Genomic DNA, 23,122 nt, shown 5'->3' with positions numbered 1-23,122 from the left:
GGTGCTGCTGGCATCGAAGTGAGGAGGTTTGTCACACGGCGCTCAGAAGGGCCATTAGGCGAAGCCCACACCACCCTCAGCCTGACAAAACGATGGTCATTAGGAGGGAACGGAGCAGCGCCCAGGGGTGTAATCCCATCTTCCCAGACTTACTGCTCACCTGCAGATGCCACAAAATGTCCACATAATGATCTGTGTGTGTGTGTGTGTGTGTGTGTGTGCGCGTGTGTCAAGAGATTCACATAACAGTGAAATCCAAGTTGTTCTTCTGCTCTGAAAGTTCTGAACTTTACAATTTTCCCCATAACCCAACAAAACCAAGCATTAATAAAGCAGGGCAAATAAGTTTACATTTACATTTACAGCATTTACCAGACGCCCTTATCCAGAGCGACTTACAATCAGTACAGGGACAGTCCCCCCCTGGAGCAATTTAGGGTTAAGTGTCTTGCTCAGGGACACAATGGTAGTAAGTGGGATTCGAACCCGGGTCTTCTGGTTCATAGGCGAGTGTGTTACCCACTAGGCTACTACCACCTGTAAAGAAAAGAAGTAAATTCACATTTAAATGCTCACCAAGGGTGGTGGTTAAATACAGAGGACGCGTTTCACCGTGTCACCGTGTGCTGTGCTGCAGTGTTTCACAATGACAACAACTTCACCTTCACTCAGCCACCATCAGGTGATGCAGGAGAGAGAGATGGGAAAATGGATGCTGAGGAGGTGAAACGGAGGTTACGTTTTAAACCCGCTCGTGTCACCGCACATTTTCTCTTTTGAAGAGCTGTTCTTGTCGGTCCGGGTTCTGCTGGTCTCGGGTCAGTCAGGTCCATCTTTTCCCTGGTGTGCCCTGCTGTGTGTGTGTCGAGTGTGTTGGGTTATCGCTGCTGCAGATCAGTCCGCCGGGATTAGGATTAGAAAGTATCTCAGTGTGTCAGGGATGGGCCTGGTTCACCGCCCACCGCTCGTGGGCGTGGCTGTCACGATAATACGAAGACGTCCCGATCGAGAATTTAAACAGAAGAAGCGGATTTGGTGTCCACGTTGGAGTCAGTAGGCCCGGGACCGGCAGCAGGGCCGCCATTCGGCGCTGCACGTGGCCCTGTGGTTTCCAACCACAACACTTCCCCCCTCGGTTGATAATTTTGTTCCTGTTTCCTGTTTTCCTGCAGCTCCACGCACTGCAACAATCCCCTGTCCAATTGTTCAGAGATCCGTAATCCAGCTTGAGATCCCCTTAATGTAGTGCGGCCCTAATAGGATCGCTGGCATTAACCTCAGCCACAATACCGCCAGCTGTCACATGGTCCCCTATTGGCCAGGCCGCACACTGAGGAGGGGGCAGTGGGGGGACAGGGAACGTGATCCTGAGGAGCGTGATGTCCCGGGTTCCGGAGCGGAGGCAGCCTTTTCTCGACCTGTCTGCTCTCCGTCGACTGACCGGGTGCCGGGGAACGTGGACGCGTTGCCATGGCGCTGGGTGCCATGTGGGGCCGGGTGAAGAACGTGTGTCAGCAGAACGGCCTCCTCATCCTCTCGGTTCTGGCCGTGGTCATCGGGTGCCTTCTGGGTTTCTTCCTGCGCTCCAAGCACCTCTCCGTTCAGGTCAGTGCCCCCTTCCCGGAAAATTTCCCAGGACTCCCTGCTCCCTTCTCCCAAGCATCGCCTCATTATGGCGATAGATAAAAGATACAGCAAAATTCCGATTCATCCACAGGCAAATCCGTACATCTGAGAATTTTAAAATCCCATATAGATGTTGGGAAATTTGTCCTCAGTTGAAACCTAAAAAATGAGTATAAATGTGGCGGGAAGCTGTGAGTCTGGATGCCTGGTGGTGGGTTCTTCAGCTCGGAGATGATAGGTACATTCCCCACAATGCACTGCTGCCACCCATAATGTCCACGGGACAGAAATGTGGTTGCTGCAGTCAGACCTGCTGCAGATTAGAGGTCTCAGATCTCAGCTTTTTGTCTCAGTAAAATGTTCCAACCAGAGAAACAGGTTTGCAGGTCGAGGTCCTTAATGATGAATAATTTGCTTTGATGAAGTTTGGAAGGAGCTCAGCAGAGAGAGAGGTCGTGGGGCGCTGATGGAAATCACTACTTTTATTGTCCAGCGTTGCTACAAAAGGTCAATCCCGCAGGTCCGGCTTTTCACACCCAGACGGCGGCACCGGACGCCAGGGTATCCCTGCCCACCCAGCGTGCCAACGTGCTGGCAGATGCCAGGGCTCGTGGCAGCTGGGCCAGCGTCGGCTCGGCACGCCCGCGTTCCACGCGCCCGCGTACCAGCTGGCCTTTTGACTGCGTGATGTTGATCTGCGGCAGCAGACCTAAGCTCTGACTCTGCCTCCGTCGCCTTATCGACAGGCGGAAAGCTCTTTAGCCCTCGGAATGGGCTCCGCCCGCCCACGACGACCTCCTCATCTCACTTAGAAATTTCTCGTTGCTCCGGTTCATTCACCTCCATCACGAACACTGAAAAACACTGACAAAAGGGCCACGAGTGATGACAGACACACATACACACTTCCATTGGCAATTGTGTTACTGACAGGCTGGGGGTGTATGGATCTACATGGACCACGTGCACACACATGGCATTCCATTGGTCCAAATGAATCAAGTTGAACTGATAATTAAGCATCTATTAACAGAGAAGAATCTTTGCTCTAAATTCAGTGAGAAAGAAAGAAGTGAATAAAATGCGAAGTACAGAAGATCCTCACTGTGTCTATTCTGATTTGAAGCGGTCATTGTCTGGGGTAGAACGATTGTACAACATGCATCTTCAATGTCTTTTTGGCCAATTAACTTCTCGTTCTACGACCTAAGAAAGAAAAACTGTAGATTTACTCACAGCTATTGGGATGGGTCCCCACTTTGCTAAGGTCCCCAAACTGGCCGAGGTGCAGTTTGCTGAGGATCGTTTCATTGGTTTTTATTTTGGACGTATGAATTTATTTCAGACTGCATACATTGTTTTGGCCTTGCGTGGGTTTAAGAAAATCTTATGCACTTTAAATCCATTGTATTTTTTCTTCATGAAAATAATCCCACCCCGAAAACTGAATGGCCGTAATGAAAATGACATTCACGACCACGATGAGAGCGTGTGAACCATTATAACTGTTTATGTATTAAGGACCTCACTGCGTCTGGCCTTCCATACGGGCCTTGAAGCTGCGTTGCATTCTTAACGTTACGCGTCCTTCAGACATGCAGATGCACACTGGGATATCTGAAGGAAGAAAAAACATTCATTTCTTAACATTCTAATCCATGTTTACTCAAAAGGAGACAATCTGTGCAAAATAATCCTACAGTCCGTGGTAGTCAGAGGTCGCAGGTCACCAGAATACTTTATCTGTGCAATTAGCAATGCAAAGATGGCCCCTTGAATACCGAAATAGTTAACAGCAGCACTGGAAGCTGGAGGAATTTAACAATCATGTTAAACGTGTTTCCATATACTGCTTATGTCACACACACACACCCAAGTTCACCCAAGGCAGCTGATGCTCGTTCGCCATGGGGACCAGAAATCTTTGTTCGCTCCATTTAATTTTTTTTTACTAGCCAGCGTTATGCTGCTTTTCTGTTGCTTCTGTTGTGTTTCCTGTTCAGTAAAATCCCACGTTGAGGGTCATTTATGAACTGGGGGTGCGGCTGGTGAATATTTTTGTGCGTATTTTAGGAGGGTGGCCATTTATTACACAGAGAACCAACAGTAGCCTACAATATCAGCCGAGTTTTCCACAGTTGCCCCAGTTGCTTACACATTTGTCACGTCATGGGCGTCCTACACACCTATTCGTGCTAGTGGGTCGATTGTTATATGGAAATACTGCTATAGGCAGTATTTCGTCAAGAATAAAGTACGAATTACAGAATAACATCCTTTAATATTGAAGCATTTCAACACCTTTGACGAATGAGCATGTTTTTCATCATCTGGGTCCAATTCATTGGCGCCAACATATTTTTTTGTCAATGCAATCAATGACATTGACTCGTTGCCATAGCACCCAGGTATTTACTGTTCTACCTTTTGTTTTTGATGCCCATTTTGCATCATTTTGCTTTTCGGACTTGTAGTGAATTATTGATGGTGGACAATGTAAAGCGATGGACACAGGACCAAGTTTCTTCAATAAGAGTTGCGAGAACGATGCTCCAACGTGACCAAGAAGCGCTGCAAATGTCCAGATTTTTGATTTACAGTTTAAGCCCCTCTGGATCACCGTATTCACACCCATTCACATCCATTTACAGAACATATTCACCCCCGTAATTCTCTTAAGAGCAGATTATTACAGCCGCCACAGCTTCATTTCTGGTGCAACGTTCACCAGACACTGCAGAATGCTGGATTATGGCGTTTAAAACGCAGCGGCGTACGAGCATGTGTGCGCATCACACAAGTAAAGACAATAATAATAATACAAAAAACACAGACTAAGCCACCTGTGACCTCTTTGTCTGGTTTTACGGCCGAGGGGCTTGTGTTTGATATCTTCGTCTTTTCTCTGCGTAAGAGAATTAGTTTTGGCGTAATCCGCCGCGTTCGGCTTCCATGTAAATGCAGTCGTTCCAAAATAAACACAGCAGGTCTGTCTTTCTGCCCCCGAGCTTGGGGAGGGTAAAAAGGCCCTCTGCGCACGTTTCCATGGCGGCCGCGTTGGCATGACTCGGGCCAGAATGTCGCACGGCGAGGACGGATGAGTGACTTCCCATTTCTGTGATTTCCCGCAGGAAGTGAAGTACTTCCAGTTCCCCGGAGAGCTGCTCATGAGGATGCTGAAGATGCTCATCCTGCCTTTGGTGGTGTCCAGGTGAGTGGTGCAGCCCAATCTAACTTCACACGTGACTCGGGCCCCGCCCACACGAGAAGAACCCTGCCTTCTCCCCGGAGCGTCATCTGAAATGCAGAGAACGTTCCGAACGCTGTTTTAACCCCCTCCACGCCTGTAGGTGGCGCTGTAACTCCCCGCTCTCCTTGTTCGGCGTCTAGTTTTCCTATGCGGTGAGGATTTCTCGTGGCTGCTGCAGCACGACCGCCATTGTTGTATGTCGGACGCTTTTGGGGTTAAAGGTCAGGCTGGAGGTCGGGCTGACACCTCTGGAACCTGTTTTAGGAAATAATCATTCTGGGTCCCCTGAAACGCGTCTCCGTGTGGACGCAAGATGTTCAGTTTTAGGAGAAATATAACAACTCTCTACACGCAAAAGCGCTGAATTAAAACCGCTCCAACCTGATGTTACCTGGCAGAAAGGGGCGTGGCACAATGCAGGTTAAAAGGATGAACAGGTTCTAATTTATTAACACCAGTAGATTATTATTACAGTTAGGTGTGAATATGGAAGGCCCAGTTCCCAATGGAAAGGAAACGGAAGTGTCAATGTCCACAAGAGGGAATTCTTTTATACATCTCACACCCAGGAAGTTGTCACAGGCCAATCAGATTTTTGTTTCCGCCCTGTTGCTCTCATCGTCATTTGCCGGCCCTTGTCGTCTCCTGCTTGGGGCTCTCGATGCAGTTCTCGATGCAGACACAAGGGGAGGACCCCGAACAAATGGTTGACCTTTCACGCCTCTTGCTCAGGGGACGGCCGTTTGACGAAGATATGGAGAACAAAGAGGTGATGAACCTCCACACTAGACAAAGCTGCAGAACGTCAATGGCCCTGCAACTCCCCATCTTTCAAGAGAAGAAAGGGGTGGACGGGGACTCAGTTTACTCCGGGTGCCTCCGGCTTGGCTCGGCTTGTCGGATCCCCGACGAGTGAAAATTTCCCCGTTTGATTGAGGTCATGCAGGACCACCAGTGCTCACTTTTCCAGGCTCCTCCGGGTCCTGCCGAATGTTCGATTGTCCTGGAGACCGGAGTATTAATGTCCTCAACTGCTCTGTGCTTGATTGAGACATAAAATGAGAGCGAAATGAACTTTTAAAGTCTACAGATGACAAGCATTTTCAAAACATTTTCAGGCACAAGCAGGGCCATCAATCTATTCCAGACAACTTGGAGAAGAAACTTTTCCAAATATGCATGCGGCAGAAGGGCCAGTCACTAGACCAGAGACAAAAAAAGTCCAGATAAATACATGATGCACACATGTGCCAAAAATGGACAAAAAGCAGGACACTGGGGCACTTCCACAGACAGCCCGGGCTCTGTGTTCAGACGCCATTTGTGGTCCAGATTCGCCATGCATGTTCTGGCCATGAAATCAGGCAAATGGAATGATTACACGTGGGAGATCTTTGTGTGTGTGTGTGTGTGTGTGTGTGGACAGTAAGCTACTTAAGTCTGGATGAGAATCAGATCCCTCGTACCCACAACTCTCTCAGTGCGGAACAGACGGGCCGAGGTCAGCGTTCCAGCCTCAGCGTCAGGTTCGCCAGCAGCCAAAGAGCTTTGGTCACGTGAAGACCAGCTGCTTTAATTACCATTAATTAAGGCCAAGTGCACGGCCACGCCCTCACGGCCCACTGCCAGTCAGGGCGGAGCCCTGGGCTTTGTGGGAACATTGCACCTGTTGCTTCCCTTGTCCTCTCGTTTTTCACCAGTCCTACATGCGGCTCCTCTAATCTCCCCTTCCAGACCGAGGGGGTTCGAGCGTCCGCTGCAATCAAGACGCGCCAGCAGAGCGCTTAGGGTCGCGCGAGGTCTTAGGGTCAACGCGGTGCATTAAGCAGCATAGAGACAAATATCATATAAAGAGTCCAGTCAGGATCTTAATATGTAACCTGGAAACAAGACAGCACGGTGTGCATGATGTGCCATAAATGATGGAGCGTTTATATGGATATGGAACAGTTACCATGGTGCTGGTGGGAGGAGTTTATAAAAAAAGGGGGTGTCCAGGATGGAGTGTCTACTTCACAACACAGAATACTGGGTGGTAGTAGCCTAGTGTGTAACACACTCGCCTGTGAACCAGAAGACCCAGGTTCAAACCCCACTTACTACCATCTTAACCCTGAGTGTCTCCAGGGGGGGACTGTCCCTGTAACTACTGACTGTAAGTCGCTCTGGATAAGGGCGTCTGGTAAATGCAGTAAATGTAAAATGTAAAAATGCCTTCAAGTATACGTTCACATGATCTGGCTTTAACTCTGGGACATCTATGGTGACAAGAAAACTGGTGATTAACAGCAGGTCCATGTAGATAAAAAAAAGCCACCAAGTCACAGGTTCAAACCCCACTTTCTGCTGACTGTAGGTGAAGTCTGGATACGCGCCCCGTAATGCAACCTTGGCTGTTTCATCTGCTAAATGAACGTAACGTGATGAACCGTCCAGGAAGTAGAAGGAAGTAGAAGGTGTCCAGACAGAGTTTAATTAATTCGATGCATGGGATTTCTCTGACCCCCCACTCAGTAATTAGAAAGTCCACTCGTGGGGATAATCTCCTGGTCGTCCTCCTTCCAGCCCTCCATCACTCGGCTGTTTAAAACCCTGGAAACCGGAAACTTTATTGTGTAGTCGCGTTTTGAATGATTTAATAATTGTGCAGAGCAACACTCCAGAATGGCTCCATTTGAATGGCACGTTGCTGGAGAGGTTTTTTTTTTATGTAAAACCCTTCTGTTGGGTGTTCAAAACCACTCGAGTCTGCGTTTCAGCGCGTCTAGAAGGCGTCTGTACTGGCGTGTACTCCTTGTCGGCGCCGGATTAAGCCGAAGCTCCTCTGGCCCTGAGGTGCAGGACGCTAAAGCTCCGCTCCGCTCCAGATGGTGGCCGACTCCTGTCGCCTCAGATGTGACACATGCAGCGTCAGACAGCGAGGGCATGACGTGCAGCCGTCCTGAGCCACCGAGCGCATTCGCTTACTATTCCGGAAGTGTGGGGCTTGTTCGCTAGTGTATTTACACCGACATATAAAACATGGAACGAACCAGCTGTTATGAGCCGGTCTAGGGGTTCCGGCCCATAACAAACGAAAACCTACTAAGACGAAACGAAGAAAAAACAAATAAGATCTAAATAAAGAAGAAATACATACGAAACGAATAACGACAAATAAAACGGGAAATCAGAGAAAAACAGGGAAGCCGGCCTCCTAGGGGAAGCGCAGGGGGAACCGGAAGTGATGCGATCGGGAAACGGTAGGGAGGCGGGCGGGGTGGATGAGGCTCCTTTTATTCTCTCTGTCCACAACAGAGAACAAAAACACACCAAAAACAGCAGGACGTAACACAATTATTCATTACGTTCTTATAAATAGTGTTGAAGCGTCACTCGCACAAATGTCATTTAAAAAGCACCTTTCTTCTTTTTACCCTCTTTTTGTGGCCTATTTCTCAGATCTTTAACATCTCCTGTACGCACCGGCGTGTGGGACTAGTGGCCACTGCCGTTTCGAAAGCATTTAATTCATTCACAAGCTTCAATTAAACAAACGGGAAAGTCCGAAAATGCAGTTCTGCTCCATGCTGAAGCCCTCAGTGTGATTATTCATGCTGCTATTGGTGCTTATTAATGATGTCGGTCATGCTTTGCACATGCATGCATTTATCATCATCATCATCATCATCATCATCGCCTGTGTGTGTTGTCTGCTGCATATGTTCTATGCTGCCCGGTGATATTAAACAGGATGCATCCCAGTCACGTCCCTGGATGCATAATAATAATGGGAACGAACGATCCTGCCGCGCTCAGTTTTATCTGGGGACCCAGTTCAAAGCCCGGGCAGCTTCAGAATAAACACGGCCATAATACTTTCATAAAGGCTACGACTCCGGCTACGTGTGGCCATTCATATATTCACCGCTCTGCTTGCATAGCTGATGAAAAGGTCCTGATTTCCCCCTGCAGTCCTGTGAAACTACGACTGGTGACTGTATAAGACATTAGAATTAATCAGAGGAAAGCTTTTAGGACCAGCTCTGAAGGCGCTGCTTTGTTTGCTTTGTTAAACGTGCTGGTGTGTGAGGACAAATATTCTTATAAAAGCGTTCTAATGCAAAAAAAAATATATATATAGGATTTATTATAAATGGGCAGGCAATGAGGGTCCTGCTGAAACTGGTGATGTTACAATTCGAGCCACACAAGAACCGACCTGACCCGACCCGACAAGTACAGCTTGAGAATTTCACATCATATTAACATTTTAAAACGTATTTATGAGCAGTGGCCAGAATTTTGGTATGGGAATGGGTGGTAGTAGCCTAGTGGGTAACACACTCGCCTATGAACCAGAAGACCCGGGTTCAAATCCCGCTTACTACCATTGTGTCCCTGAGCAAGACACTTAACCCTGAGTGTCTCCAGGGGGGGACTGTCCCTGTAACTACTGATTGTAAGTCGCTCTGGATAAGGGCGTCTGATAAATGCTGTAAATGTAAATGTAAATGTTTTTACAGCATATATCAAACGCATTTACCAGACGCCCTCATCCAGAGGGACTTACACTCAGGGTTAAGTGTCCTGCTCAGGGACACGATGGAAGTAAGTGGGATTTGAACCTGGGTCTTCTGGTTTATAGGCGAGTGCATCACCACTGCAATGGACCACAAACGCCTGCAGAGATGGATAACACCTGCGAAGAAGGTCATCAGGATTTGTCACATACACAGTCGTACACGGTATGATATGCAGTGAAATGCTTTTTGCGACTGATACAGACATCAATATTGCAAATGTTGCAAGTAACAATGAAGACCGATATGCAAATATTGCAAACATAACCAAATATTACACTTTTACGTCTTTAACATAAAATATGTGTAACAGGTCGGGAGAAAGTGTGCAAAAAGACAATGTTTAAAATAAATAAATAAATAAATAAACGAGCAGTAAAGTAAAAAGCGCAAAGTGATTTTGTGCAAAGAGTCCAGAGTGAATGAAAGTCACGACTTTAGAAATTGCAAGAAGAATGGCAGTCTGTGGCCTAGCGGGTAAAGAAGTGGCACCGTAATTAGAAGGATGCCGGTTCATCCCCTTGATGAAGGTCCCGTCCCCACACGCTGCTCCCCGGGCGCCTGTCATGGTGCCCACTGCTCACCAAGGGTGAATACAGCGGACACGTTTCACCGTGTCACCGTGTGCTGTGCTGTCGTGTTTCACAATGACAATCACTTCAGACGAGAGACGGCTGAAGCAACTCAAAGCGAGACCTACACATGGTTTTCTGAACTCCTGGTTAGACAATAAAGTGCTGCTGCAGATTTCTGGACACTCAGACCCTGATAATACCAGCTGCCTCCATTCCTGCTTTGTGGAAGACGCTTTGCTTCTATTGGTCCCTCAAAAATGCTTCACAGCGTGCAGCAGTAAAAGTTCAACAAACTCACTTATCTTCATGAGATACGGGTCACATCCACCATATAATCGCCTGCGTCGCTATCTAGACACTGGTCCTAAATCCGTACAATACGGACTCTCTGCAATGCGTTCCTCCAATGACGTATGCTCCATTTTTACTTCCTGGCCTCCGTTAGAATGGGGGCATCATCGTGACCATGCGGCTGAAACCCACCCACCTTCTGCTTTGGTGTGAGCTCAAGCCGTAGAGCTAGTAGTAGGTTTCAGAGCAAAGTCGTGTTCGGTCTGAAAACAGCTGGAGCCTGCTGGGTCCCGGCGTCCAATCACGTTGTGCTGATGTCCCAGTATGAGACAGTCATGCTCACCAATCAGATGTGTCCCGTTTTAAAGCCACGCCCACTTAAACGCAAGCAAAGATGAGAAAGATGAGAACATGTGGGCCGGTCACATGATCGGAGCTGATCTGAACATCCTGGACCAGAATGAAGCTGTGTTTGGTCTGTGTTTATTCCGGTTCCCAGACTGCTCCATAGGGAGGGAGTGACCACAGTGTGCATCTTCTGGCCAGCACAAGATTACAGATTATGTACAGAACGACAGCTGGCCTGAGTTCTACATCCCATTCATTTTTCTATTTAGTGTGATGCTAGTGTTCGATGTTAGAATGTGTTAGATGAGGCCATTCAAATGCAGCCCTTGAATAAAAAGCCTTTTTTAGTACATTCATTGTCTTTTTAATGCACAAACAGCATGCGTGTATTTTTTTAAATACCTCTTTGCAGAACCCCCAAGGACACACATCAAGATAAGAAAGGCAAGTAGCGAGTGTGGCAAGGCAGTCTCCACATTCCGAGGAGAAAAAGGAGCGGCCATTTTTACAAAATAACAGGCATTGTGGTAGAACGAACGTCATTCAGGACACTCGGGGATCGTGGTTGACAGGAAACGTCCTCCAAAATGACAGTGAATTTCGAACTGGATGCGCTGCTTGTAAGGGAGGTGGCTTGTGTTGGTGCACGTGAGAGAGTTTGCAGGGACGTTAGTCAGAAATTCCCCTTTGAAGTGTGGGGATTACTGCGGATGGAGTAAAAGCTTATTTTCACTCATTTTCACTTGTCAGATGAACAGAAGTCATTACGAGCCAGCAGCAGCAGTGCAGATCTTCCACACTGTAATGGAAGTTGAGGTTGAAATGACAAATGTTCTAGCCCGGGGTAAGAATGTAAATGGTAAAAAGTAATGGACTGAGAACAAAGCCCTGAGGGATGCCGCTTGTTTGATCCGAGACCTTTCTATGTTCTGTGGCCACTCCCTGCTAGTCACATGAAGGCAAATAAAAAATAAAACACAAAATGCTAACAATAAAACATGCATGTCTGTATGTATGCAGAATATTAGCGAATGCCAGTTCGGGGCAGTGGTGGCCTAGAAAGATAGAGAGTGGACCTGAACCGCCAAGGTGCCACTGAGCAAACCCACGCACTGAAACTGTGTCACTGTGAAACACTGCAGCACAGCACACGGTGACACGGTGAAACGTGTCCTCTGTATTTAACCATCACCCTCGGTGAGCAGTGGGCACCATGACAGGCATCCGGGGAGCAGTGTGTGGGGACGGTGCTTTGCTCAGTGACACCTTGGCGGATTGGGATTCGAACCGGCAACCTTCTGATTACGGGGCCGCTTCCTTAACCGCTTAATATGTCCAACTGAGACCAAAAAAAAAACAGAACTTAACCTGTGAGTTCTCTCACTCAGGCCAATGAGCACAACTTGAAAACACGACAGAAGAAAAGCAGTGTCAATTATAAAGTCCAGTTTATCACAGAGTCCCCCTGTTAGACACAGACAAAGTTAAATTCACTCTAGTTAGGCTGTCCTAGTTAGGGTACCGGGCCACTGTAGCACCAATATACCACTATAACATATTTCAGTATCGGCCGTACAGTGCAACCGTCTGCCGCTGCTTCTGTTTGTTTTTCTCCGAGACACGGAATCAAGCACCCAGACTACTGGCAGACCCCAGTGATCAGACCAGCAAATAAATCCTGGTTCCTGACAACTGCTTAACAAGGACATACCATGAAACAAACCAGAGGGTCACCACAGCCACCACCACCGTTACAACTACAGCTTCAGGGATCTTCAAATGGACCAGTACCATCATTATGGACACGTAATCTAGACCATGACACTGACTACATCCTGGACTCCTCCAACCCTACAACCGTAGGACTTATCATTATATCATCCCCAACCCTGCACTGACACCATTTGCAGGCTCACTCTACCCTGGAAGGGGGTCCCTCTCTGTATCACTCCTTCCCAACGTTTCTTCCCACCTTTTTTCTCTCTCCTAGAGTTTTTTTTGTGTGGAGTTTTTCCTTGTGTGCAGAAGGGTCAAGTGTGGGGGGTGTCAACTGTAGGGCCTGTCAAAGCCCATTGAGACATACTGTATGTGATTCTGGGCTAAATAAGAAATAAATGTTGTTGTTGTTGTTGTTTCGGTGCAGGAAGTCCTTTAAAGCTCTCCCAGGGGCGGGGCCTGCGCTCAGTGTTCCTGGGATGAGAGTCAGATGTGTGTGGTTCTTTGAGAGTATTGACAGCTTGATGTGCTGCGATATGCTGTGTGCTCCCACCAACTCTGGACCCACACCAGTTTGCGTACCGCAGCAATAGGAGCACAGAGGATGCCGTCTCCATAGCGCTGCACTCTGTACTCACACACCTGGACAAGCAAAACACCCATGCACGGATGCTGTTTGTTGATTTCAGCTCAGCATTTAACACTGTCATCCCCTCTAAGTTCATCTCTAAACTTAGAGCCCTGGACATCAACACCTCACTTTGCAACTGGATTATGGACTTTCTGACCAGCAGACCACAGCATGTAAGGTCAGGCCACATCCGCTCCACTACTGTCACGCTCAACACTGGTGTACCACAGGGCTGTGTGCTGAGCCCCTTCCTCTACTCCCTCTTCACCCACGACTGCCGACCTATGCATGGATCAAACTCCGTTATTAAGTTTGCAGATGACACCACGGTGATAGGTCTCATCGACAACAACGATGAGACTGCCTACAGGGAGGAGGTCCAGCATCTGGCCACTTGGTGCACAGAAAATAACCTTCTTTTAAACACCACCAAGACCAAGGAGCTCATTGTGGACTTCAGGAGGGAGAGAAGAGGCTCGCATGATCCCATCCACATCAATGGGATGACTGTGGAGCCTGTTACATCCTTCAAGTTCCTGGGGACCCACATCTAGGAGGACCTGTCCTGGAGCATTAACACCTCCAGCCTGGTCAAGAAGGCTCACCAGCGCCTCTTCTTCTTGAGAACATTAAAAAAGAACCAGCTACCCACTACCATCCTGTTGAACTTTTACCGCTCTACAATAGAGAGCATCCTAACCAGCTGTCTCACAGTGTGGTATGGAAGCTGCACTGTTGCTGAGCGTAAGGCGATGCAGCGGGTGGTGAAAACTGCCCAGCGCATCACAGGGACTCCACTTCCATCCATTGAGGAAATCCAGAGGAAGCACTGCCTGCGTCGAGCTCACAGTATTCTTAAGGACTCCTCCCACCCGGCCCACGAACTGTTCTCTCTCCTGCCTTCAGGCAGACGGTTCAGGCTACCACGGACAAGAACCAGCAGACTTAGGAACAGCTTTTTTCCCCAGAGCTGTTTCCTTGCTGAACTCCTCTGCCCCCCCCATACACTCCTGATAATCACTGCACTGTACTACTCCTGCACATATCACTTTATGTATATATATAACTTATTTGAACTGTATGCTGCACTTGCTGCTTATTGCACTTCTGGTTAGACCTAAACTACATTTCGTTGCCCTGTACTTGTGTAATGACAATAAAGTTGAATCTAATCTAATCTAATCTAATCTAATCTATTGCGTGGTAAAGCTTCTGATGCTATTTTAATGCAGTCATTACACTGAAAATCAGATTTGCAAGTGGTCCGTCAGCCCTTGTGTACATCAGAGTCATTATTTCATTGCACATATTTGATATACAAACCTGTAAAATGCATCAGAAATGCTCTCTGATGATCTTAAAGGAAACTTTTTTACATTTATGACTATATAATATAATTGGTTAAATACAGAGGACACGTTTCCCCGTGTCACCGTGTGCTGTGCTGCACTTCACAGCATTTGCACTGGGACTAAAAGGTGGAAGACATATTTGTGGTTCTTTGTCTGATTATTTCACATCTGTGTCCTGCATTTCAGCCTCATGTCCGGCCTGGCAGCTCTTGACGCCAAGTGCTCCAGTCGGCTGGGCATCATGACCATCTCGTACTACCTGTGGACCACCTTCGTCGCCGTGGTGGTGGGCATCGTCATGGTCATTGTGATTCACCCCGGTGGCGCCGCCCAGAAGGAGGACTCCGAGGACAGTGGCAAGGCAATCATGAGCTCTGCCGACGCCCTTCTGGACCTCATCCGGTACGTCAGCGATACCGTGGTCAGGGGAACTTTAGCACTTGGTGCGTAATATAACGATTAAAAAATCATTTCTTGATGATTTTTAAGACTGATTCCTGCTTCCCGGCCAAGTCCATCCTGTTTCTAATTCCTGTTTGCTAGGACCCAAGATTAAAGGACTTACTGTTATGTCAAAAATGTCTTTAAGTTCCCATTCAACGCCAGGTTCGAATGAACCAGAATTATCTGCATTTATGAAATCACCTAAAATTGTAGGGTGTAAAGCTGGCGTAAACCACAACTGAATGTGTTCTTCTGCAGAGCAGAGTGACAGCAATGGATGAGCAGACAAAACTTGGTTTACATGACAGTGTGAGGATTGTGTGGAAAGGATTTTGTTCAGATTTTCAGGACTTCATTAGCACAGCAATGGGTGCTAGTAGACCCAGGTTCAAATCCCACTTACTACCATCGTGTCCCTGTGCAGGACACTTAACCCTGAGTGTCTCCAGGGGGGACTGTCTGGAAATGTAAATGAAAGTGACTAAAAGTGAAGGTACCGCATTCGCTCTAGAAACACAGCCAAAAAACGAACAGCTGACCGCCACCTGGTCACCTGCTGGTTAGCATTTAACCTGGTGACCCATATATGAGATTTGAAATACTGTATATTATATTCATTCTATACATTTTATTCACAGCCATCCTGGTTAAATGTCTACTGGGCCTGCTGAGGAAGATTAACGCACTCTGTGTTTTGGTGAATCCTGGAAAGTTAAGGACGTACTCCATTTTACCACTTTACAATAAGAAATAATCAATATTACGACATTTTCATTAGTGACAGGGGAATTGCTGACCTTAACTCAGATCAACAGCGGCATCAAGCAGGGATCAATAAATCCCATCCGGGTCCTTTTTTCCCCATATTGCTTTTTCTATTATTATCAATAGTAGATTGAAGGTTTTCACTCTGGAAGAGTTATTATCTTGTTTTTCGACTATAATCCATTTCTTGTACGTAAGAATCTAGCATCCAGCAGCCAGCAGGGAATATCATGTGTTCCACGTGCATTTATTAATGCGTCTAAATGCACTCTCTACATGCGCAGCGGGATCTTCCCTGAATAACTGTCATGCAGAGGATGCGCTACTGCAGCACATGTACATATTATGCTGCAATAATAGCGCTTGGAAGCCTGTTGCTCTTGTAAACACCGACCATCTGGTCTTTTAATTCCCAGAGAAGACAGATTTTAGGGAAAAGTAATAAGCTTTGGCCAAGAGCAGAATGGCGTAATTGTGCAGGTTTTGTTGCTTTGAGGCTTTGAAGCTTTACATGCCCTCTGGCAAGTGACTCTTTCTTATTTCTATACATGGTTTCAGATCGCGTTCATAAAGTTTGTAAAGTACGTAATATGAACCAAACACATTGTGTAGTAGGTTTGTCATGAAACCTAAAAATGATGTAGTTGTATTTTTAGATGATTTATGTTTATTATGTGGAGTACATAAAGAAATGAATAACTAAATAAATATAAGCCAAACTAATAAATAAATGAACAAATAAATGACAGAAATGTATTCGAATGTTTTTAAGACAGAAAAACAAAGCACTCCTTGGTTCTAATGCCGCAAATCTGAAAAATATGTGCGTTGTGCAATTACATAATTGTAAAACACGGAGAGACACAAAGGCAGCACAGCCAGCCTCACAGCAGGACCTGAAGGCTCACGCATTCACACGCTGACACCTTCTGTTCTAGTTTTTGGTGCATTTTGTACTATTTTCTTGTACTACATGTCTGCACTGGAGGAGTTGCTTTTAATCTCCTAGTACATGCATACAGTCACTATAAAAGGCGTTCTTAAAAGTTAACTTAAAAAGTTATCAACTTTACCGCACAGAAATCCTTGAATCGGTGAATCTGAGCGCCCCAACATGACCCCAGCCGTCTCACTCCAAGCCACCTTCAAAGCTCGACAGCCTGCTTATTCCAGCGCTAATTCAAATTTTCATATTACGTCTGAACTTTACCCCCTCTCGTAACTCCACGAACGATCCGGCGTGATGTTGTGTCAGATGCCAGTCGTGTCCTCGCTTTTGACATTTTCTAGCAAGCTTGGTGCTGCAGGACGCTGCCGTTGTTTGTCCCTCGTGCTGGAGGTGATTCTGGGGACAGTTGCGTGTCACCACTGGGCATCTCGAGAGAAGCTTTGGTCTGGAAGGTTGAGTGCGGTTGTTACTGAAATCCTTCCCACCGCAGGAGCCTGAGTGGAGGATAGAGGTTTATGGAAAATAATAAAGACGAGGCATCATGCATCGCGTTTCGGAGGTCAGGCGTGGGTCACCAATGGCAGTATTGCCACATGATTCAGTGACCTGGACGAAAGTGGAATGTTAATGAATAGCAGTTATTAAACGCTGAACTCTTTCCCTTCCTCACAGCAACATGTTCCCTGCCAATCTGGTCCAAGCAACATTCCAGCAGGTGAGTTGTCCAACGAAAAACCTTCTTCTTTCAGCGAGTTGAGTGTAGGCGTCTCTTTCATTTTCCTAATTTGTGGCCCGCAGTATCGAACCCAGAGCATCCCAATCCTGAAACCCAGACCCACAGTCAGCCAGGACCTGGCAGAGAGCACCACCAGGCGCATTTTCATCTACGGCGTCCAGGACGACAACGGCACGGACATCCAGAGCTTCTCCCTGGACCTCACCCCACCACCCGACGTCATCTTCCAGACCAAGCCGGGCACCAGCGAGGGCATGAACGTGCTGGGCATCGTCATCTTTTCCGCCACGATGGGTGAGGGTGAACTTTTCAGGCTTATCTTGACGCATCACACTTCCTGTGAAGTGTGATACACGTCATGGAAGTGTTATTACAGTGAGGAACATTCCCTTTCAGAGGGAAATGCAACTCAATTATTCCTCTAGATGTCTGCACGGTAGCCGTCACTCACGGACAAAAGCGACGGCGTCTTTACTACCCGACCATTTTAATGTTCCATTTCCATTCCTGCCATGTGGAATAATGCCGTTTCTCCTCTCTGCAGGTATAATGCTGGGTCGAATGGGGCCCAACGGCAGCGCCCTGGTCAACTTCTGTCAGAGTCTGAACGAGGCCGTGCTGAAAATCGTCGCCATCGTTATCTGGTAAGAGCCGTGGCGGGGAACGTGGGACTGAGCCGCGCCTTCGAGCAGGGTGCACTAATCCAGACTCGACCAGACCTTTTATTACAGGTGTATGTGTGTGTGTGTGTGTGTGTGTGTGTGTGTATATATATTCTTAATTTCACAGAGTAGAGCCTGCTGGCCGATTTCTTGGGCCAATTGTCTCCCAAGGAGGAATAGATATCTGAAGTGAACAAGCCTTGTATAGTTTAGATGTGGAGCGTGGAACTGCTCCACCAAACTGCTTTAAACAACAGGGAATTGTGGAATTATGAACCAACAGGCCATTTGTACGTTCAACTGGATCCTTTGCAGAATTCACCACTCTGTGGTTATTTCATGTGATTTTTCAATGTTCCACAACCACCACCAGGTACTTTCCATTTGGAATCGTATTCCTGGTAGCGGGGAAGATTCTGGAGATGGACGATCCTTCCGCGATGGGAAAGAAGCTGGGATTCTACGCCATCACTGTGGTGATGGGCCTGATCCTCCATGGCCTGTTCATCCTCCCGGCCATGTACTTCTTCATCACCAAAAAGAGCCCCATCGTCTACATCAGGGGCATCCTTCAGGCCCTACTCATCTCCCTTGCCACGTCGTCAAGGTAACGGACCACAGAATTTCATTCTGTTCTAAACATTTTTAGTAAAAACTCATTAAATGTTCTTTAATGCTTGTCAAGGGCTGAGTATCCAGATGGGTTCTGCACTTAACATGAAGCCATTAAGCTCTCTATTAGCACAAACACAAACATTTTTTCTCCTTTTAAATATATTAACTGCTTGATAAGCGTGTCAAATCCAGCCCACACGTCCCAAACGGGGACAAAAACACAAATTACAGGAGAAATCGTACCAAAGCTGCCAAAAGAACTTCTAAAACATAATGAGCCCTATTTTCAAGGAGCAGAACTTGTGGGGCTTGTTCACTGTAAGGTCAAGTATGTTCTCAGGATGTACAGCAATAAATAGAACGAAGTGCCATTATTCATCCAGAAGATTTTAATGAGGTTTCCGATATTGAAGGGGCAGTGGTGGCCTGGTGGCTTGCGGGTTCAAATCCTGACCTGTCAAGGTGCCACTGAGGTCCCCTTGATCAAGGTACCGGCCCCACATGCTGCTCCCTGCCCACTAAGGGTCATGGGTTTGTCATAATTGCTGGACATGGCGAGGAAGGAGGATGCATATCCGCAACGTCACAAGACAGGGATTAATATAATTATATAACCAGAAAATTATTAACATTATGTTTACTAACCACAAAAAAATCCAATCTGGCAAGTTCTTGTTTCCTCTGAATCTAACACCCATCTAATTTAGGCCCAATAATTTAATGACAACTTTAAAACAATAAAACATGGCCTACCACCCGTCCCCCCCATATTCCCTCTACTTCTCCTTGCAGCTCTTCCAGGGTTCAGGTGATTTATGGGATGATGTGTTATAGTATATTTCCATACTGTCCATGGAAGCAGCAGATAGGCCTCCTGAAAGTAAATATGACTCAAACAGCATCACAGTGACTGACGAGAGGAGACACTGGAGACAAGTTCTTATTCATCTCGTCTGCCATCATCTGTCCCATCAGCTCTGCCACTCTGCCTATCACCTTCAAGTGCCTCCTGGAGAACAACCACATCGATCGGCGGATCATCCGCTTCGTGCTGCCCGTGGGGGCCACCATCAACATGGACGGCACGGCGCTGTACGAGGCGGTGGCGGCCATCTTCATCGCCCAGGTCAACAACTACGAGCTGGACTTCGGCCAGATCATAACCATCAGGTGAACCTGCAGATCTCTGGAACCAGATTATATTCTGAAGACACCATTATACGTCAGATCATATTTAAACACACAGCTTCCATTTATCTCCACCAGCTCATTATTACATTTATTTTACTGGGTGTGTGCCGCTGTATTCATTTTTAGTCACTATTAAGGTGGCTCACGTCTCCGGCACCCCAACAAACAGCATAACAAGATCATTATATCATCATGGTCAGCACTTCTCAGGCCTACAAAGACCATTCAGTTTGGTTGTGATGCCGAAGTACGGCTCGTTTTTAGGTGTGAGCCGCGCCCTCTTCAGACCCAGTACAGCACTCGGGCACCAGAACCACGGAGAGCAGATTTTAACCAGCCTGTCCACCTTCTCCACAGCATCACCGCCACGGCCGCCAGCATCGGTGCCGCCGGCATTCCGCAGGCTGGCCTCGTCACCATGGTGATCGTGCTGACCTCAGTCGGCCTTCCCACCGACGACATCACGCTCATCATCGCTGTGGACTGGGCATTGTAAGTCATTTCATTTAAAGATAACGGACATAATCCACTGCGTCCCGTATTAACAATCAGTTTAAACCAAAAACAAGTAAAATTATGCCATGAAAATTACATTCTTACCTTTACAGCATTTATTTACCAGACGCCCTTATCCAGAGCGACTTACAGTCAGTAGTTACAGGGACAGTCCCCCCCTGGAGACACTCAGGGTTAAGTGTCCTGCTCAGGGACACGATGGTAGTAAGTGGGGTTCGAACCTGGGTCTTCTGGTTCACAGGCGCTAGGCTACCACCACCCTGTAAACTAGTACCGCTCTTACAGTCTTTTGCAAAGTTTTTATGCGGTTAGTTGTTGTCCCACCTTCCTGATTTGATTGGCAAGCAGTGAATTAAATTGTTTAACATTTTTTAAGAAATGCAAAGCAACAGACCCGAAGAGCAATGACATGTACAAGAATACAAGTATTATACTTCATTTATTATACTCATCCATGGACATGTACATTCCTTCATCTGCTGCATTATTTCCCATTCAGGACAATCCTAAATGTCATCTGAGATAAGGCCAGGGCTCTTCAGATTTTCCACGATGTGTCCGAGTCAGACGTTATTTCAATTCCTGGGATTTGGATTAGATGGCCAGATTTGGGGCGCCTGGCAGTAGGATTTCTAAATGTCATAGAAAGTTGTTTTTTTTATGAACCAGCGGTGTTGAATATCATCTTTTCATCTCGTCATCTATGGTCAGATTTATAGAAGAAAGCACATGGACTGATTGTGATGTTTCTTCAGAGACCGCTTCAGGACGATGGTGAACGTGATGGGTGACGCTCTGGCCACCGGCATCATGGCCCACATCTGCAGGAAAGACTTTGTGAAGGAGGGGGAGGAGGTGAGTTCTGCAAAAACAAGTCAATTAACCCCGAGGAACTTCCTGGTCTTCACGTCGTGGTCCACGGTGGTCCACGGTGGTCCGGTGTTGGAGAGAACTGCCGTGTTTCGCTCTTTCCGGAATGTGTCTCATCTTTAAAATACACGAACGAAGCAGCAACGTCCATGAAAGTTTCTTAATGAACATGAACAGAATGGAGATGAAGTTGGAAAAGCTGAACTCATTCATTTGAGTTTTTATTTGTTTTAGTCACGTCCAGACTCCTTTTATTCTAGTCATGTTTTAGTCGATTAAACGTTTTTTTAGTAACGCAATTCTATTGAAGCCGGTCAATATAGTCCAAGTACCGAGTAGAACAGACAAAAACAACCTTCTCTTATCACATTCAGTCTCGTTTTTATTCAACAATATTACATATTATATATTTTCTTCTAGCATTTACATTACCCGCTCTGACGCCCCGCAGATCCCCCTCATCTGCGAGACGAAGCCCATGATCAGCATCCAGCAGATGATGGCCTATCAGAAGAACGGATGCTTCCAGCCGCCGCCCCCGGGGCCCCTGCGGAAGGCGGGGCACCTGTCGCCCGACGTGGCCCGCCTCATCCAGCTGGAGGAGGGCATCCGGCCCGTGGACAAGAAGCCCTCGCACCTCTCGCCGCACCGCCACAAGCGCGAGCACAAGGAGAAGGACCACTGTGCCATAGACATGAACGGCCTGGAGACCAACGTATAGAAGAGCACACACTCGCAGAGCCAGGTGGACAAGCAGAGACGATGTCCCGGCACGGCCCCGCCCCAGGAGGCGAGGGACGGCCTTTTCATGCTTTTGTCTGTACTCTGTCTGTCATGTTTGTTTGTGCAGCTTCGTCTGTGTTTGGTGTTTGTGCGCTTGTGCTGGTTGAAAGGGAAGAGGCGGAGTCATGCAGCCACTTCCTGTTCATCAGCGTCGCAAGAGATGGCGGGGACCCAGATTACGTCCTCGACACCTTTTATTTACTACAGACTTACTTTTTCTCTGCAGTTTCCGACTTTTTTTTATGTTATTCTTATGATCTGGTTGGGAGTGAGGCAATAATCCGTCCTGGACGAAATCTCCACACATGGAAATGTGAATGTGCGAGGACAGAATCTCGTGCTTTTTCTGTTTCAAATGTTCCTTCCCTTTGTGCAAACAAGTGGATTTCTTTCCACGCCCGCCGTGTGCGAGTGGATTTTTATATTTCTTTTTTTTACAGGGTTGTAGACGCCAGCCAATCACATTCACCAGCAGGACTGGCCGTGTTCCCGCCCCCAATCCGTGTGAAAACTCGTCTATTACTGATCCCTCTTTGCATAAAACCATGAGGGCAATTGATAATGTAAATCTCATTTGCATAAATTAGAACATTATGACTAGAACAGAGGTGGAAAACGGTCCGATTCACGTCTTGACATGTATGTCTGTGGCATAATACGTGGACTGCACATACGGCAGTCTGATTTAATGGCCAAGCCGAGGTGCCATGCCAGTGTAACCCTGACACTGGGTGGGGTCACCTGCTCCATCTGCCAACCGGCGGGTCACTGATCTGTGAGCGGCCACGCCCTGCAGGGTGGACAAGGAAGTTAGAAGAAAAGCGGCACACCGGGCCGGTCCATCAGTTTCTGAAACCGTGACCTTCAAAACCTTGACCTGTCTGCAGACAGAGCTAAGAAATGTACTAAAAACGAGACATATCACAGGATTATTTACCATATTCTAAAATGCAAATGTCGAGAATTGTAAAATATTCATATATTCATAAGCATTCAAATAATCACAGCTGAATCAATTTTACTTGCAATTGAAAAAAAAAGTAAACAATTGCAGGTGATGAAATAAGAAAGTGGAGGTTTACATGCACAGCACGGCAAAAAATCGACCAAAGACAAACTATTTGAATTAGAACTTCCGCTTTCACCCGGTTCTGCGTCAGTTTTTGAAGCGCTTTCTTTCATCACATCGAGCTTCCTGTCTAATGGACCCATGCACGTGACGTTCCCCCGGTGGGCTTTT

At 47.1% G+C, this 23,122-nt stretch overlaps 1 protein-coding gene across 1 annotated transcript; it reads left to right on the top strand.

Annotated features, from left to right (window-relative positions):
* Positions 1-1,355: 1,355 nt before the first annotated feature.
* LOC114789198 (excitatory amino acid transporter 5-like) lies at positions 1,356-22,281 on the top strand. The gene is made up of 11 exons (XM_028978359.1): positions 1,356-1,605; positions 4,758-4,837; positions 14,538-14,753; positions 17,182-17,224; positions 17,308-17,539; positions 17,790-17,889; positions 18,281-18,514; positions 19,498-19,692; positions 20,071-20,205; positions 20,985-21,084; positions 21,551-22,281. Exons 1-11 carry the CDS (start codon positions 1,471-1,473, stop codon positions 21,818-21,820), a joined length of 1,740 nt encoding a protein of 579 aa, XP_028834192.1. The 5' UTR covers positions 1,356-1,470; the 3' UTR covers positions 21,821-22,281.
* Positions 22,282-23,122: the final 841 nt, after the last annotated feature.

This window comes from Denticeps clupeoides, chromosome 4 (assembly GCF_900700375.1).
Source record: "Denticeps clupeoides chromosome 4, fDenClu1.1, whole genome shotgun sequence".
NCBI lineage: Eukaryota > Metazoa > Chordata > Actinopteri > Clupeiformes > Denticipitidae > Denticeps > Denticeps clupeoides.
The sequence above is the reverse complement of the archived record's forward strand: the minus strand, read 5'-3'. Positions and strand labels throughout refer to the sequence as shown.

What these genes read in the sequence shown, in the direction of transcription:
- LOC114789198 (XM_028978359.1), top strand. Translation starts at nt 1,471, where the DNA reads ATGGCGCTGGGTGCCATGTGGGGCCGGGTGAAGAACGTGTGTCAGCAG. An exon ending in CCAAGCACCTCTCCGTTCAG is followed by an intron (nt 1,606 to 4,757) that starts GTCAGTGCCCCC and finishes GATTTCCCGCAG; the next exon opens with GAAGTGAAGTACTTCCAGTT. An exon ending in ATCGTCGCCATCGTTATCTG is followed by an intron (nt 17,890 to 18,280) that starts GTAAGAGCCGTG and finishes AACCACCACCAG; the next exon opens with GTACTTTCCATTTGGAATCG.